We start from the raw sequence: 14262 nt of genomic DNA, 5'->3' as shown, positions 1-14262 counted from the left end.
GACACTGGAAACGGTGTTTAAGATAAACACAACCACAACAGTTCCTCGAGCCATCCCAGGGCAGGCCCGGGCGGTTAAACACCAGATCACTGGAGAGATCTCCATAGAAACCCCGTCCCGGTGGCCTCACGCAAACGCCGTGTCCGAGCGCTGCGGGCAGCGGGTGCCGCCCCCTCCACCGCCCCGCCGGGCACGGCCGCCCCCTCCACCGCCCCCTGGGAAGGCGGGCAGCCGCGCAGCCGCCATCGATGAGCTCGGCCGCTCGGCGGAGAGGCCTGCTCGGCGGTGCGGAGTGCGGCTGGCGCGGCCGTTGTTGCCGTTCCGGGGGAGGCGGCGGTGATGGCGGCGGAGCAGCTGTACCCGCGGAACTCCATTGAAGATGACTTCAACTACGGCAGCAACGTGGCTTCGGCCAGCGTGCACATCCGCATGGGTAGGGGCTGCAGTGGGGGATGAGTAAGGCCGCCCCCGAACGAGTTTTCCACCTTGCGGAGCGGCCCCTGCTGCCTCCCGGCCCAAGGGGGTGTCGTACCCCGGTGCTCCCAACAAGCTCCTCTCTGTTAACCCCATCGCCTGTCGCGTTTAGCTCAGCTCAGTTTCTGCGCAATATTTTAACTTTCTGGGTGAAGGCTGTGAGTGGGAAGCCAGGGCGGTAGTCCAGGGTAAGCTCCGAATGATGAGGGGCCGGTGAGAGGTTGGATTCCATCCCTTCAGTGTATGGGCGGCACGTCTTGTATCACGGGGATTAAACCCGTGTGGATCCAGGCTTGATTTTCCCCAGAGTGATGCAAGCCCAGACATGCTACATAAGATGTATAAAAGCTGAAATGTGTAGTTTACGGTAGTTTAACCAGGACACTGAGGGATTTGAGTTTCTTCTGTGTGGTGTTTGTCTCTTCTGTGTCAGTGTTTGTGTGCTGTAAGGTCATATTAGCGTGAAATGCTGCTTTGCTGTTAACATGCATGTTTCAAATGCATTAAATACTTTTGCAGAAGGTTTCTAATCAGTAATCGTTGCTGAAATAGTGATTTTTTCCCCCTTATTCTAGCTTTTCTGCGGAAAGTCTACAGCATTCTTTCCATCCAAGTTCTTTTGACCACAGTCACGTCTGCAATTTTTCTGTACTCTACTGGAGTGCAGGCATTTGTTCATGAAAGGTAAATACCAAAATGAAATGGAGCTGTTTATTGTGTGTTAAGTATAGTTTATGTGGTTTGTTGCTCTGGAACACTTCAGTGTTCCTTATCATTTTGAATCCTTGTGTTTTGGTTCTATAATGTTGTAACCTGATTGGGAAATAACTTTTCTGTCATTTTTCTCCATAATTTATTATTAAATTTTTGTTTAATTGTGATTAAAGTTTATTTTAATCAATACTTTATTTTTATGCTATAGAAATCTATACATCAGTTGCAGAACATCTCAGTTATTGACATTTATTGTTTTATGGTCTACGTATCTGCTTTTAGAATCTCTTTGTGATGCTGTTGTTTATAGGTACCTGTTCCAAAAAGCTGAATCATGTCTTATTCCTCTCCCTCCTTCCCCATCTCCTTCTTTCTTTTTTTTTTTTTTTTTCCTGAAAACTAGTCTGCTAAAATTCTCGGGGGCTTGCTTCTCTTTCCTTCTCAGATTTTCATGAAAAAAAAAATCTCAAAACCCAAAGTGGTGAGCAGGCAGAGAAAAGAAGAACTGAGGAAAGGAGAAAAGGACCATGTCCAGTTGATTTTTTCACCCAAGTGCACTTGCAGACTTTGTTTTTACTTTCACTTCAAAGCTCAGATAAAAAAGGAGTATCAAACACTATATGAAAGTTTCTGTATAAGCTGTAGTGTATACAACAGAGGTTGTAAAACTACAGTTGTCTACTGAAATCTGACAATTTAAAATCATCCTGATCACTTAGAACTGTTGAGATTCTATGTTTCATTTTGGTCTAGTTTTTGCTTGGAGGGCTGCTTGAATTATTTAATTACAGCAATATATACTGATCAGTACTAGTTTTCTTTGGTACAGTTATTAACCGTGTTAGTTGCATTCAGGTGTTTAGACAAAACAGTTCCCTGAATACGGATTTCTTAATAAGCAAAGTACTACATATCCTGTAATACTGTTCATTTAGTACAGATGTATTTTCCTTTTCATACATGTCATCTCCAGGTGATGGATTTCTGGGCAATCTTCAGCTTCAGTATGAAAAAATTGTCCTTACTTGTGACTCTTCTATTTTTAACTGATTATCTGTGGCAGCATGTTTTAGAGCAGTTTTATTGTAAAACTTGGTTTACATTTACTTTGAATGTACAGAGCAGTATCTTTATCTAGGTGATCACTTAAAAACTAGGTCTTATATAAACTGGTTTTTAGTCTTCCAGATATTTTATATTAATTTTGATTACTTTTTTGTTTGAAACTTTACAGGCCTGCCTTGCTTTTGATATCTGGGCTTGGATCTTTGGCTATAATTGTGGCACTGACCCTCTACAGACACCAGCATCCTGTTAATTTATACTTGCTTTTTGGATTTGTAAGTATTTATATAAATTCAATTTTAGTATCTTTCTTTGTGATGAACTCTTTGAAGCAATCTAATGGTGCCTATACACTTAAAAAGTTCTGAGTTTTTCTGGTGGTTCTGTCCACAGTTTGTTCCTAGATAGCCTCTATTTTGGGTTTCCTCCAGTATCTTTTTATGAATAGTGTTAGAACTTGGAATCTGGTTGAGCAAGTTGGTTTTTTTGTTGTTTTTGTTTTGTTTTGCTTTGTTGGTTTTTGTTTGGTTGGTTGGTTGATTTGGTTTTTTTGCCTATGTGTATCTGTCTATCTGCTCTTATTGTTTTGTTGATGTCAGTGATTTTTCGGTGAAACCGCTCACTAGGAAAGGAGACATCTCTGTTACCTTATTTGTTTAATAGACAACCTTCAGCAGAGATCCAAATGCAACTAGTCATATGCCTTTATTTCATTAGTTGTTTACTTTTTGATGCTAAATTCTGAGCATGTGTCCAGCACAGGCAGGTGCTGTCCTCAAATTTCACTTTCCTGCCTGATGTTGCAAATTTTAGATACGGGCGAGCTGTTGCTCTTGGATATTTTGGATTATGTAGCAAACCTGTCTTCTGAAAAGCAGTCACAGTAGCACCGGTGGAATTTGATGCATTAGGAGTTACCTAGATTGTATTTGTGATATAAAAGGATGACAGCTTTGCTGTGCATGTAAATAGGCTGTTTACATTATAATGCAGTTATATGCTTCCTGACTTTGGAGCTCTTGCAGGAGAGTAAAATATTTTAAAACTTTTAACAAATGCAACTGTAACAAGGGGTGATGTAATAGTTTGGGCAAATGTGGTGTGGGAGTTTGTGGTATGACAGTTCAAGTATTACATTGCGTAAGAATAGAAAGATTCAAATCTGTGTGTAGTAAATTGATTTATACAAAATATGGGTTACATGTTCTGTTATTTCTGACCTCTTGGTCAGATACTCTTCTCATCTTTTGTTGTAATGAAACTGAATTTGAAAATTACCTTTTAGAAAAACTCAGGGCCCCTGCTAGCCTTCAGCCCAGACATCAATAATTTCTCTGATTTTAAGTTAGCTGTTTCAAAACAAGGACAACTGGGAAAAAGAAATTGAAGCAGAGGTTTAGCTAATGAGGTATTAAGAGTGTTGGATGAAAGTATTTCAAATATTGGAAAGTATGCAAAAAAACGTTTTGTTCATTTCTAATAGCAGGTTAGAGAAAATTTATAGGCCCTTGCATAGTTTATAAGAAGTGTGATAAGAATGCTGTGTGCTTTGAGTAGAAAAACGTAAATGTCATTTTTCTGTAGGGGCTGTCTTATTTATTTATTTATATAGACACGCACCATCTATGTGGCCAGATGGGATCCACCCAAGGGTACTGAGGGAGCTGGTAGAGGTGCTCATCAAGCCACTTTCAATTATTTAATCAGCAGTCTTGGCTAACTGGGAAGGTCCCAGCTGACTGGAAGTTGGCAAACATGACACCCATTTACAAGAATGGCTGGAAGGAAGATCTGGGGCCTGCCAGTCTGACCTTGGTGCTAGGGAAGGTCATGGAACAGATCATCCTGAGTGTCATCATAGAGGAGTGCACATAGAGGACAACCAGGCAATTAGGCTGGGTTTATGAAAGGCAGGTCCTGCTTGACTAACCTGGTCTCCTTCAAGGTGACCTACTTAGTAGATGAGGGAAAGACTGTGGATGTCGTGTACTTAGACTTCAGTAAAGCCTTTGATACCGTATCCCACTGCATTCTCCTGGCAGCTGGATGGGTGTACTCTGTGATGGATAAAGAACTGGCTGGATGGCCTGGCCCAAAGAGTTGTGGTGAACTGAGCCAAATCCAGTTGGCATCTGGTCACGAGTGGTGTTCCCCAGGGCTCAGTATTGTGGCCAGTTCTGTTTAATCTCTTGATCTGTGATCTGGACAAGGGGATCGAGTGCACTTTCAGTAAGTTTGCAGATGACACGTAGTTGGATGGAAGTGTTGATCTGCTGGAGGGTAGAAAGGCCATACAGACAGATCTGGACTGGCTGAATCATTGGGCTGAGGCCAATTTTATGAGGTTTATCAAGGCCAAGTGCCGGATCCTGCACTTGGATCACAACAACCCCAGGCAGCACTACAGGCTCAGGGAAGAGTGGCTGGAAAGCTGCCTGGCAGAGAGGGAACTGGGGCTGTTGGTCGACAGCTGGCTGAATATGAGCCAGCAGTGTGCCCAGGTGGCCAAAAAGGCCAACAGCATCTTGGCTTGTATCAGGAATAGTGTGGCCAGCAGGGCTAGAGAAGTGATCATTTCACTGTCCTCGGTGCTGGTGAGGCCCTACCTCGAATCCTGTGTTCAGTTTTGGGCTCCTCACTACAAGAAAGACATTGAGGTGCTGGAGTGTGTCCAAAGGAGGACAGCAAAGCTGATGAAGGATCTGGAGTACGAATCTGATGAGGAACGGCTGAGGGAACTGGGGCTGTTTAGCCTGGAGAAAAGGAGGCTGAGGGGAGACCTTATCACTCTCTACAACTACCTGAAAGGAGGTTGTAGCATCTCCCAAGCATCAAATTATAGGATGAGAGGAAATGGCCTCAAGTTGCACCAGAGGAGGTTTAGATTGGATATTAGGAAAAATTTCTTTACCTAAAGGGTTGTCAGGCATTGGAACAGGCTGCCCACGGAAGTGGTGGAGTCACCATCCCTGGAGGTGTTTAAGGGACACATAGGTCAGGTTCTTAGGAACATGGTTTAGTGCCAGAGTTAGGTTAATGGTTGGACTCAATGATCTCGAGGGTCTCTTCCAACCAAAATCATTCTATTATTTCAGTTTATGTTGTATTATTTTTATGTAACACAACAACTTCCAGCACAGTAAAACAGTATGATTGCCATTTTCTTGTTTGTATACAAAGTTTTAATAGGAGACCTAATGTAATGCATGCTGGGATTATGTGGCAGAACGGAGTTCATTGCATGTGAAGGCTCCGTGTGTTTTGTGGAGTTTTTTGTCCTTGTAACTCTTTTTTTTTTTGTTTGTTTTTTTAAACCTTTTTAGACCCTGCTGGAAGCATTGACAGTTGCCATTGCAGGTAAATGGTATCCATCCTGTTGTCTAATTTCTGAAATGGGAAAAGGAATCCAATATGTTGTACTAATTGCAATCTGAGATTCCTAGACATGTCTAATAATAAATCCCCTGTTTGAACATTTTAGTGACAGTGATCTGAGCTTGGGAAAAAACATTCTGGCAGTGCTCTTTCCTATAAGGCAGCTCTCAGCAGAGTTGATCTGCAAGTGAAATAACTTTATCTTCACCCTCAGTTTCCTCTGAGGGAATTCCTTTGAGTTTAGAGAGTTCTGTAGTTTGTTGTCAGGGTTGACATGGGGCAGTATTCAGGCAAGTCATGGCATCACCTTGCATTATGGCTTTTAGCAGAAGTTGTCACCTCTTCATTATGGTTCATGGTCTCCTGGAAAAAAAAAAAAAGTAATTTGCAGAAAAGAAGAAGAAAGAGAGAGAGAAAGAGTTCTGCTCATTTCTCTTATCTTCCCCTTACTACCCCAAACTAAAACTTTCATGAGCCTTTACAGAGGGCTTGTTGTCTTGTGATGTTTTTGTTTTGTTTTGTTTTGTTTTTTCTTGTTTCAGTATCCTGAAAATTTCAGGTAGCTTTTCCCTTAAGATTTCACATATCTGGGCTTAAAAATATTTTTTATTTTATTTTTTTTTTATTTTTTATTGTAAGTACGAAAGATCTTTTATCTCAGTTTAAGAAGCTACAGCTGTACTATAACTGTCAAACTTAGCTAGTGCAAGGGTCCCTGAGTCCTATGATCATGATTGTGACCTGCAAAGACAAATTCAGGCATAATTTACTTTTTTTTGTTCACAGTTAAGATTTTTTCCCCTGTCTGTGAAAGTTTAAACTTCTGTTTTCCTCAAAAGATAACTTAGCAAATACATAGTGTACTGTTCTTTAAATGACAGTTTACTTCTGTTTATAGTGAGTTTCTATGATGTGTCCATCATCTTGCAAGCCTTTATTCTTACTACTGCTGTATTTCTTGGACTGACTGCATATACCTTGCAGTCAAAGAGAGACTTCGGCAAACTTGGAGCAGGGTATGTGGTTGGGTTTTGTTGTTTGTTTGTTTGTTTGTTTGTTTTTAAGCTAGTTTTTCCTTTTTTAAAGCAAGAGTTGCAGATATGATAATGAACATAGCTCAATGAAACCTACTTCAAGAGAATGTTGAGCATGTTATTTATCTTAAATTATTAATTTTATGCAGTTCTGCATTCTTGGTAAGAAATTATTGTCTGTGATTATCATTCTGAAAACTGTAGTATTACACTAGAAAACAAGTTCACCTGGATTTTTCACTGAGACAGAAGGCAGCTGCTTCAAATTTTTTTAGAAAGTAAAGGTAGGACATAACTTTTGACAGCTTTATAAAACCAAGTTTTACTGCTGATACCAATGAACAGTTGCCATCTAAGAATTATGGCCATTTATATACCAAATAAATTGTGAAGAGGTTTTATAGGAAGAGGAGATACTTTAAGTAAAATGTAAAAGAAAAAATGCTGTTGCTCACAATTGTTTTTTTGGGTTTTTTTCAGCCTCTTCACTTGTTTGTGGATTTTAATCCTCTCGGGTTTCTTGAGGGTAAGATACCTTGTGTTCAAGGTTAAAAAAAAAAACTTTAACGTAAATCTTTTATTAACTTCTACTATAACAAAAGGTTTTGGGCAGTCCAATATGACTTAATGAAAGAAAATTCCTAACCAGGCCCATTGCTGTTGTGGGTCATGCTAGTAAACTTGTAACCATTTATTTCCAGTTTGGATTTTTGTTGTATGCTGTTCTTGCTAACATAAAAGTGATATTTGCATTGATTGACAAAATTTGTCAGTCAAGATCCACTGCTTGATTGAGAGGATGGGAAGGAGATTTGGGTTTACTTATGTTTTGTTTTTCTAATTTTTCTGCTTTTGTTAATATTATGGAGAGCAGAGCTTCCTCTCTCTTAAGTGGAGGCACTTTTACTCAGTTAAAGAGATTGTGTAACAGGGTATTATGTGAAAGAACAACATTGAAATGTCATAATAATATTGTATTTGTGTGTACATAACAGCAAAAAGACAATGTGTGTCCTTGTTTTAAGTGTGGCATATCGTTATGCAGGGATTTTAATATTAAAAAAAAAGAAATTTACAAATTTCATGTTTCATTTGCCTCCAGCTGTTTTTCTACAGTGAGACAATAGAGCTGGTGTTTGCTGCTGCCGGAGCTCTTCTGTTCTGTGGATTTATTATTTATGACACTCATTTGCTGATGCACAAATTATCCCCTGAAGAGTACATACTGGCTGCAATCAATCTCTATTTGGACATAATCAATCTGTTCTTACACCTGCTGCGTTTACTGGAAGCATTTAATAAAAAATAGTCAAAAGCAGCATGGTTTGACTATAGCATACATAAAGTTAAGTACCTAGATAGTATTTGGATGATCTACAAATTGTGTAGTTCTGTCTTCTAGAGACTGAATCTTTATTACTTTTTCATTCCATGAATAGTGATCCATCCGTAGGAAAAAGAGAAAGCTTTTTATTTAGCTACAGTTCTCTAGAAATGTATATTTTATGTAGTTAACACGCTGTCTTCATTTTGGTCTCTTTTTTAATCACTTAATTTGCACTTGATGTGATTAACAATTAAAACATTTGCCAACTTCCAATTGCTCCAAAGGAAGCCTCTCTCTGCTGTTCTGTAGCTGCTGGAAGTGTTTCCTTTGGGATTGTAAGTGTGTACTGCATAAAGGTACCCTGAGTTTATCCTTGTGCAATGTTATACTAAGCTAATTTTTTTCTAGTTTTTATTTGGTAAAATGGATCACTGTCTCTAACAGATACTTTGTTTGTGTTAAGGGCTGTCAGATGATTATGTAAGCTGGGAGGGTATTAATTAAAGGGAATGTTCTTTGTTAAAACATTATTTATTGCCTGTCTTTCAGTGTTCTGAAAAATCATTTGGAGATTCTGTTATTTTATCAGCTTGTGTATATTAAGGTTAATTGATTGTCTGTCAATAAAAACTGGAAGACCTTTAGTCTGTTTTTGTGGTTGAGATGGGAGAACTTGGGCGCAGAGAGCCCTGGCACAACACGGAGAGGTACAGCCACAGCTGCTGCTTCCCAAGCTGCTGAAATCCTGGGTAAAAACAATTGTGAAAGGATTTCTTACTTCATATTCAGTGTTTATGCCCAAGTGTTGTTACCGCTCGCCTGCCCTGTTAGCAAAAGGTGGCACGGTACTTGGGACACATGTCCTGCCACAAGTGGTGGCATTGTACACATTTCCACGCTGGACGTTGAGCGAGGCTATTGAAGTATGACTGCAAATTGTTCTGAGAAGGGGTGATAATTTCTCTCTTCTGTCTTAGAGTTTCATTAAACGTGTGGCAGTAGCTAAAAATAAAACTTGTCATTTTTCCTGGTGGTGAAATAGCGCGTTTATTTTTTCATCCATCCCCACAGAGCCCGCAGTGGTGGCTGGACATAATTTCACTCTCGCAGCACACAGCTCGGTGCTCGTAGCTGGCCCATAGAGCAAGCAGGAGGGTTAGGCGGCGAGGCGGGTCTCGCCTTCTCCGTGTGCTGGCGGAGGGGAGCCGGGGTGTGGGAGCCCGGGAGCCGGGGCGGCGCGCTGGCTCGGAGAATTACGGTAAAACCTGGAGCAGCTCGGGGAAGAGCTGTGGGGCGGGGCCTAAGGCGTCAGCGGGTGCGTCCATGCGCATGCGCGGACAGCGGAGCGCGAGGGAGGACGGCGGGCCTCGTGCGCGGCCGGGGTGAGCGGGGGGGAGGGGCGGCCCGTGTCCGTTGGGGGGCGGCAGCTGAGGCGGTGGCGCCCGTGCCGCCCTAACGGCCCCTTTGCCGTTCGGTCGCCTCGTCATCACGGTTTCCCTCTTCCCTCCCCTCAGGACATGGCGAAGAGTCTGAGGAGCAAATGGAAGAGGAAGATGCGGGCGGAGAAGAGGAAGAAGAACGCGCCCAAGGAGCTGGAGAGGCTGAAAAAAATCCTGAGCACCAACGCGGATGTCGTCATGGAGGAGGTCAAGGAGGTGGCGACCGTGCTGCCCCCCAAGAAAGTCCTCGAGCAGGGGGGTGAGTTCGGCTCTCGCTGGGCGGCGCTGGGTTTATGGGAGGGCCCCGCTGGCAAACCGGGACCAGGCCCCGAGGGTCCGGGGTGCCCGCGACGGGTGCGGGGCGGCCCTGGGCTGCCCGAGACCTGCCCGTGAGTGCCCGGCTGTAATTTCCTACCCTGTTCCTCCCCCCTCACTCCACCAGTCACGTTTCTAGCGTGTTATTCACTACACCAGTTTTTCTTTTGGAACCACCCAAGTGCAGGGACGACCTGCACTATTGTTTATTATTTTTTCTGTGACTTCCACTATCATGATCAGAATTATGATTATTTCAGGTAGAGATTAGTGAGTTAAGAAAACAGATATTTAGCTTTTAAAGGTAAAAGATGCTATTAAATCATTGAATCTGGTCGTCTCACAACATTAGTTTCTGTTTTGCATCTGGTCACTTGTGGAACAAGCTTATTAATATTTGATTTCAAGTATGTAGTATCTTATAGAGAGACATGTCTTTGTGAAGACATCAGGTGAGTGAAGATTCATCATTTAGCAGTCGTTACAGTCACAGCATTACATTGGCTGTTAAACTGGAAACAGGATATAACTTCCCTCCCAGTTTAAGGAGGATGCTAAGCATATAGAAGTTAGACTAAATATGAAGTAATTTTATAGAGATTTTATCAAGATTGAGTGATTTTCACTTTTAAATGTGCAGTCTCAGAGTAGGGATAGTAGGAATCCTGTTTTTGTATGCTAATTAATGCTGTGTTGCACATGGTTGGGAAGTGGATGGCATTAGGTCTCTACAAATAATGCCATTTTCGTCTCTGTTCCTTGAAAAAGGAATGTAATAGGATGTAATCAGTAAAGCAGGTAACCAAGAAAGTGGAAACAAAGGTTTTAAATAGCTGTGTATTGGACAGGAGTTACTAAGATACCTTCTCTTTCAAAAACTTCAGGCTAATGAAATTACACTCCTTTTTTCTTCACCGATTTATGCCACTTAAGTTGTTATGATAATGCTCACGTGAGCTTGCTATGTGGCATCTAGAAGTCTCTTGAGACACCACAGTGGGGATAGAGAATAATGCCAGTAATTACTATCAGTCATGCATCTGGTTTTGTCAGTGTCCCAGGTATTAGGAAAGACAGGGATGTGTTGTGAGGTAGAATACAGAGCCTGTAAACTATATTGGCAATGGAAATAGAACGCTATGTAAAAATGCTTGCCCAATTAAGGGTAGCGTAGAGTATAATTTGTAATTTTATCTGTGGTTCTGTTTTGTCCCATAAACCAGATGTAAAAGTTGTTTGGGATTGTTAGGACTGAATTTCCAAAACGTTTTGGAATACTGTCAGCCTTCTGATGCTGATTCTGAAGCTGGAGGAAACACTGTTGTCTTAAACCTGGTTTCTGAAGCATATGCCTGGCTGTCATTCCTGCAGTCCCTTAAAGTGAACTGGCAACTTTTCTACAAGTAGCTAGTTTCACTCGGTCTTTGTAGAGATAGTATCCTCAGAAATGCCTAAATATATATGAATTTCACAAAACAAATGAAAGTTTTATGAAAATAATGCTGTCTCCTCTGAGAGGACTCTTAAGCACTGTTTGTGGACACAAGTGTTACATCACCAAATGTTATAAGGGCTGAAATAGATGAAGGCTTCATCTAGTATATGCACTTTCCATAGATAGGTGAATAATTTTCCAGCCTAAGAAAGCATGTAGGTGTGTTAGGGAATTTTCCTGTGTTACCTAAAGGTATTTTTCACAACACACTGTGTTGTGTTTTTATGTTTGTTTGTTTGTTTGTTTCTTCAGTGTTGTTGTTAGGAAAAAAAACAGTGGAAGCTCTGGCTAGCCTTTGGTCAAAATGGCTTTGTAACTACTTTTAAAACTGTTCGGGCATGTGCATGTTTTTATCAAGATTACCATATCCATTGAGTCTACTCAATTAACCTAGTTTTATGGCTTTTTTTTCTTGGTCCTTTTCTCTTAGTCTTTAACCCCTTTGATAGATTTTCTTTATGTGCCTGGACCTCTTCTGTTCAGTAGGTTTCTTCCTGTTTGTGATTCCTACAGCATCCTTGAGATTGTAGAGTATGATGAAAATATTGGGCTATGTGAACAGCTGCTATTTTTTGTTCAGGAGTATTCCTTCACTTGTTAATGTTGCAGCTGACTCTTGTTGAGGATGTGCTTTTTTTCCAGTCAAAATTCGTGTAACAGATTAGCCTCAATCATGATAGGTATTGGAGAAGAAGCTTATGTAGAGGTGGTTTTCTTGGGGTGTTAGATTTTTCATGTTTTGTTGTTTGGGATCATCTCTCCTTATATGACATTTGAAAACAGGGCTGTGAAGAAGGCTTCATGTTGTGTTTCTCTGGTGTCTAAGGAGGTTTCTGGAGCTGAGGCTTTTTTTTTTTAATCTGCCTCTCCTTTGCTGGATCAGTGTTTGGTTGTGCCAGCAGGCAGTACGCCCCTGTGCTGATTCTCTGCTGGCTGCAGGTATTCATATACCAACTTCAAGGCTCCCTAAGCACATCTCTGTGGTGCAGGTTCCTGCAGACTATCGGCATGCTTCAACTATTGAAGCAGCACGTTCGCCTTTTCCTCATGAGCTTTATCTCCCAACATCAGACAGGCACAACATAAAAAAAAGGTATTTTTTCCTCTCTGTAAAAACTGTTGATAAAGTTTTTAGAGTTGCACATGGATGGTTTGGAAACAAGGTTGAAATTACATAGTAGGGCACAGTTCAAATCTGCATTTAACAAGATGTTTCCCTTGTAGCCTTGTTGTCTCACTGAGACTTAATGTTCATGTGGTGTTAGCGAACTGGGAATGCTGTTTTGGGGAGTGACAATGTTAGAGGCGGTCTTCCTAATCCTACAGATTAATCCTCTCTTTCTTTCTCTAAGTATATTAGACTTGACCTCATACTCACTTTTTGGGGCAAATGTACTATCACTGGCCCATGCATTGTGCCATCACTGTGTTTTAGGTTTTTTCTTCATTCTTCTCTTTATCTGCCTTCATCTTCATTAATTTCTTTAGAACAGATCTTAAACGTTACGTCATAAAAGGTATTTAATTCTGCATAAATATAAGCCTATGGCTTCCTGTATGGTTGCAAATTTTGGTGGACACCACTTACAATGTTTTTAAACATTTAAGTATTGGAACAGACGGCAGGGTCAAGAATAAGGTGCTTTGCCCAGATATGGACCTTTAGGGAGAATTCTGCGTATTTACTATCATCTGTTGAAATTCTTGGGTTGCAGTTGTGTTGGTTTGGAAAGCACTTTCAGTGTATAAAGCCCCCAGCTCTCTGTGTACAAATACTGTTGTGTCTAGGGATATTTTTACTTAGTAACAAAATAGCTTCTATGAAGCTGATTAATATATTTTACTCATTATAAATACCTTTCTTTTTCAGATGACGTCAAAATGGACATAGATAATAAACGAAACAAAAAAACTCTTCTAGACCAGCATGGACAGTACCCAATATGGATGAATTCCAGGCAGAGAAAGAAGCTTAAGGCACAGCGTGTTAAAGGGAAAAAAAAATCAAAATTGGCCAAAGGCCTAGTCTGGTAAAATCAGAGTTTTGTAAGATCATGTATATTTTACTTGCAAAATAAATATCCCAGATAAGTACGTGATATTCTTGTGCTTGGCCACCAAGTATAATTTATTGTGTTGCTTGAATTTTTGAAGAGACTGTTAGACCATCAAATCATGAAAGTAATATCAACTTATGTCTGCCAAACTTTAAAAAAAAATACAAAAAGCAAGCTGAGTGCCTTTGAATAGACTAAGTTTCTGTGATTATCTGTTTTCTTGAGGGGGTGGGTCTTAATCTTTTATATTGTGAACACTGAAAATGCTGATGGAAATCCTAAAAATAAGAAAACTCTAACTGGGTTTTGTACTGTGGTCTTTGCCAATGTAAGTTGTCCTTTAGTAAATTTAACCAAAGGATTCTGTAAAGTCACCATATCCTTTAAATTCTTCTGTAAAATTACTTTTGTTGCACCAATTTGTGTTGCTTTTAACGTATGGTAATTAGTGAAAACAGGCTTTTAACATGTAACTTAAAAAGATTATGCACTGAAATCCTCACCAACGTTTCATGAAACTTCTGTAATTAAAAAGGCATAGTGTCGGTCTGGCTTTAATATGCAAAGAGAAAGCTGTTGGAACAAAGAAGTATTTCACTGCTGTCTGCAACTGAAATATTGTAGGAACTAAGTAACTGAAACTAAAACCGATTCTTTTATTACTAATATGAGAGAATGCAAATGCACAGACTGGAAATAAAATAGTTTTGTTTACGACCTTTTCCAAGTTTTAGTAAAGTAAATGAGAATTTTCTTTTCCATATGTATTTTCTGTAGCCTTTTATTCCTCTTAAAATGGTACTCATGATCGTGCTTTACAATGTGGGCATAGGATAAAATATTGCATGATTGTGTAACAGATGCCATTTATATGTGATTTGCTACAGTTGGTTGCATATTACTTGGCAGTAACATGTGATGACAGATGCAAGAATTAGTTCCCCGGAAAGCTTGTGTTTTTAAAATG

General features: G+C 40.5%; 2 protein-coding genes across 2 annotated transcripts; both read left to right on the top strand.

The window, feature by feature from the left end:
- Positions 1-280: 280 nt before the first annotated feature.
- TMBIM4 (transmembrane BAX inhibitor motif containing 4) lies at positions 281-8633 on the top strand. The gene is made up of 7 exons (XM_082050929.1): positions 281-433; positions 1050-1158; positions 2423-2528; positions 5577-5610; positions 6527-6644; positions 7143-7188; positions 7765-8633. Exons 1-7 carry the CDS (start codon positions 340-342, stop codon positions 7969-7971), a joined length of 714 nt encoding a protein of 237 aa, XP_081907055.1. The 5' UTR covers positions 281-339; the 3' UTR covers positions 7972-8633.
- Positions 8634-9275: 642 nt separating this feature from the next.
- On the top strand, positions 9276-14060 carry LLPH (LLP homolog, long-term synaptic facilitation factor). The gene is made up of 3 exons (XM_082050943.1): positions 9276-9371; positions 9504-9687; positions 13109-14060. The coding sequence occupies exons 2-3, from the start codon at positions 9507-9509 to the stop codon at positions 13270-13272; spliced, it is 345 nt and encodes a 114-aa protein (XP_081907069.1). The 5' UTR covers positions 9276-9371; positions 9504-9506; the 3' UTR covers positions 13273-14060.
- Positions 14061-14262: the final 202 nt, after the last annotated feature.

The sequence above is a fragment of the Streptopelia decaocto genome (assembly GCF_964273445.1).
Source record: "Streptopelia decaocto genome assembly, chromosome: 1".
NCBI classification, from domain to species: Eukaryota; Metazoa; Chordata; class Aves; order Columbiformes; family Columbidae; genus Streptopelia; species Streptopelia decaocto.
This window is presented reverse-complemented; position numbering and strand designations above follow the sequence as displayed.

What these genes read in the sequence shown, in the direction of transcription:
- LLPH (XM_082050943.1), top strand. Translation starts at nt 9,507, where the DNA reads ATGGCGAAGAGTCTGAGGAGCAAATGGAAGAGGAAGATGCGGGCGGAG. An exon ending in GAAAGTCCTCGAGCAGGGGG is followed by an intron (nt 9,688 to 13,108) that starts GTGAGTTCGGCT and finishes TTTCTTTTTCAG; the next exon opens with ATGACGTCAAAATGGACATA.
- TMBIM4 (XM_082050929.1), top strand. Translation starts at nt 340, where the DNA reads ATGGCGGCGGAGCAGCTGTACCCGCGGAACTCCATTGAAGATGACTTC. An exon ending in CAGCGTGCACATCCGCATGG is followed by an intron (nt 434 to 1,049) that starts GTAGGGGCTGCA and finishes CCCTTATTCTAG; the next exon opens with CTTTTCTGCGGAAAGTCTAC. An exon ending in TTCGGCAAACTTGGAGCAGG is followed by an intron (nt 6,645 to 7,142) that starts GTATGTGGTTGG and finishes GGTTTTTTTCAG; the next exon opens with CCTCTTCACTTGTTTGTGGA.